The 3206-nt window shown below is 41.0% G+C and overlaps 1 protein-coding gene across 1 annotated transcript; it reads right to left on the bottom strand.

Moving 5' to 3' along the window:
- Nucleotides 1-586: 586 nt before the first annotated feature.
- On the bottom strand, nucleotides 587-2264 carry LOC131237743 (transcription factor bHLH162-like). Its single transcript, XM_058235697.1, has 3 exons — nucleotides 1986-2264; nucleotides 1158-1496; nucleotides 587-940 (listed from the first exon to the last, which is right to left on the bottom strand). Exons 1-3 carry the CDS (start codon nucleotides 2103-2105, stop codon nucleotides 872-874), a joined length of 528 nt encoding a protein of 175 aa, XP_058091680.1. The 5' UTR covers nucleotides 2106-2264; the 3' UTR covers nucleotides 587-871.
- Nucleotides 2265-3206: the final 942 nt, after the last annotated feature.

Below are 3206 nucleotides of genomic sequence, written 5' to 3'. Positions count from 1 at the left end.
GTCATGCATATTAAAAGAAAAGACCAACGGTCGTTAAAACATACGCATGTGTCCTGATTAGTGAGACAACATGAATTTTGTGGCCCACCTGATGCATGGCTGAACACTAATAGAAGAAATCTTTGATACTTTGTAAGAGTGTGATGGATGATCAGACCCAGGCACTTAGAAATTACTTAGAAATTGCATATCTGGCATACAATTCAAACTGAACCGTCCAAAAAAATGTGTAACAGTTTAGACGTATCATGAACTAAATACCACACATTAATTATATAACTATTAATTGATGGTTATTTATTGGACGGTTAGATTTGAAAATATCCAACGGTCTTTTTCCAACAAACAAGCTTACACTTATCAGAGGTTAGGATATTGTGCTATTTTATGCCACGTGTACCATTTCGATGTGCCTGTGTATCAAGCATCATGTGTCACCAGAGTATCAAATACCTCAAAGCCAGAAACAACTGATTTTCCATTGAATTCCTGGAAATTGGTGCTGCATATCAAGCATCATTCAAGAGTATCAAATAACAATTAGTTTTACCTTTGTAGGTCACATAATCATACTTGCACAAACCCAGAAACATTTGATTTTCCATTGAATTCCCGGGAATGACCCCGTTGTACATTTCTAGTTGCCTGCATATCAAGCCTCATGCAAGGCCAGAGTATCAAATAACTCATACTACTAACTACAATTAATTTGTTTTGTGGGCCACAGTCTGGTACTGGCAGAAGCCAGAAACACTTGATTTTCCATTGAATTCCTGCCAACGACCATTCACTAAAGAAAAATTCTTTTCTTTTCGTCATCAAACGTTTCCACGTCACCATACACTAGTTGTACAAAGAACCCACATACATCTCAGCGCACCAACTCCCTCAGTCTCTCATACACCCTTGAGCTCTCAAACCCCACTCTAGAGCTAGTAACCTGCAAAAATCAAAAGAAAAACTCCATTCAATATCATATAAAATTCATGTGGGGTCTACCACATAAATCAGCTAGGCCTGCTTACCAGGTGGGCCACATCTCTGCACTAAACATGGTTGTCCATTAATTTCATCATAACAGTATGGACGATGCTGATTATTGGGCCAGTCCATCTACATGGCGGGCCGCAAACTATTATTTAAAGATTGTGATTTACCTGAGAATGGATGATGTGGAAGACCTTATCAGCCACAAAAGAGAAGCTAGCATTGACAACTTCAGCTCCTTCTTCCTCAATAACACTAATCACATCACAAAGCATGAAATTCTTATTCAATCCACTAATCAAGACCACTTCAAGAGAAGAACCCAAGTCCCTCACTTCAACCACAGGTAATCTTAGGCCTAAAACCATCATCGCCCCACTAATATCTTTGTTAATCCCTTCAATGCTCGTCGCTAAATCCCTCTTCTCCTTCAGTTCGTCGATCTTCTCTCGCAATTGCTTAATGTAAACGGCCGCTTGGTCCAGCTGATCTTGTTGTGATAGTGCCTCCTGATGGATCACAAAACAATTTTTTTAAATTTAATTACATATTAATTCAACAAAATTATAATTATGTGTTCATCTACTCCACAATTAGAGTTATAGTCGTTGTGTCCATTTAAACATGTGTACCAATTCTAAACATCGATCCGTTCATATGGACCGATTAATGTTGTTATGTAGTTCAGGGAATTGGACGAACACAGCAGCCGATCTAGGCCATCCATCTAGGTTAAAAAATAAAAAGTAAAAATCATACCCAACAGCAATCCTAGCCGTAAGAAGTGAAAAATGGTCAGTGATCAACATTTGATGGGAAACAATCAATGGCTAGGACTATCCATTTGGTGCCAATTTTCAACTATGGGCCATCTAGGAACAAGATCTAGTGTTTGGACGGTCCGGATCGGCCATCGAAGTTCAAGATCCCCACTTCCAGATCAACGATGGCTCCTATCCAACCAAGCCCACTTAACCTTTTAAACAAAATTCACATACCTTAGAGTAGTGAGGTGGGATGAGAGAGGCCAGCTTGAAACATAAGCTCTTCATGTGCATTCTCCTGTTTCTCTCCACAGTCTTTCTTTCTAGTTTGGAAGAAACATTGCAGCTCTTCATTTTTTATACTGATTTTGATGGTTTCCTAACTGAAACAGGAGACAAGAAGAAGAAGCAAAGGGAGAAGAAGAAAGGGAAGTAATAGGGATCCTAAGAGAGCGTCCTAGCAGGAGGGAAACTGCTTGAATTGGGGTTTGTGTAAATAAGATTTTTCTTGTTTTGTGTGGAGGTGGTAAGCTTGGGATGAGTCATATATAAAGAGAAAGAAAGGAGGATGAGACAAGGTAGTGGTGGTGGCCCCCACCACAGCATTATTATTTTATGGTGGTAAGGAAATAGAATCCGGCGGCCCTGGCTGACTGACTCCAATCCCAGGCCGCGGCTCCACCGACCAAACTGTTACTTCGTTTTTTAGGTGGGACCCAGAAGAAGTGGGGCCCACGTCATGTATTGATTACGTATGCTCATGTGATAACAGAGAATAAAAATCATCCAAGGAGGGCCACAGCACAGTGGACAAGTTGAGAGGGGACACACACACTTTTATTTACATGGGGGCCAACGTATTTTTTTTATAGAAAATCCGAGCCGTTCATAAGCTTCATCTGCCATGGATGAAGGGTCAGGGAGAAAATCAATCTGTTCTGGAAATCAGGTGGGCCTCGGTGATGATCAGTAGTGGACGTTCCATCCTACTTTTTTTCATGTGATGTGGGCTGAAGGAGATGTGGACGGTGATTATTTTCAGTTCCTGGATGTAAAGTAAGAGATGGGTTTTGGATGCGAGACATACACAATGTGGGCCCCATCTGTTGAAATCTTGGAACATCCGATGGGAAAGCACTGTATCTCTCCACTGACAAAAATGAATTATTGGAGAAGTAGGAAGTTCGAAATGGAGCCAGCGTACCTATGGTTTTACTCACTTTCGACTCACGCGCCTTTTCATTCCTATACCACTCGTACATCCGCCGCGTAAAAGCGGATTTTACATAGATATACCTGTACTCGGGTTTTGTGGGGCCCACAGAGATGTTCTTAACAAATCCACTCCGTCCATCTGTTTTTAAAGACCACAATAGGCAGAATATAAAAATCAATCAGACCCAAAACTCAGATGGACCATACTGCCAACGAAACAGTGGGAACGGAAATGTCCAA

Source organism: Magnolia sinica, chromosome 2 (genome assembly GCF_029962835.1).
Source record: "Magnolia sinica isolate HGM2019 chromosome 2, MsV1, whole genome shotgun sequence".
In the NCBI taxonomy this organism is placed as follows: domain Eukaryota; kingdom Viridiplantae; phylum Streptophyta; class Magnoliopsida; order Magnoliales; family Magnoliaceae; genus Magnolia; species Magnolia sinica.
This window is presented reverse-complemented; position numbering and strand designations above follow the sequence as displayed.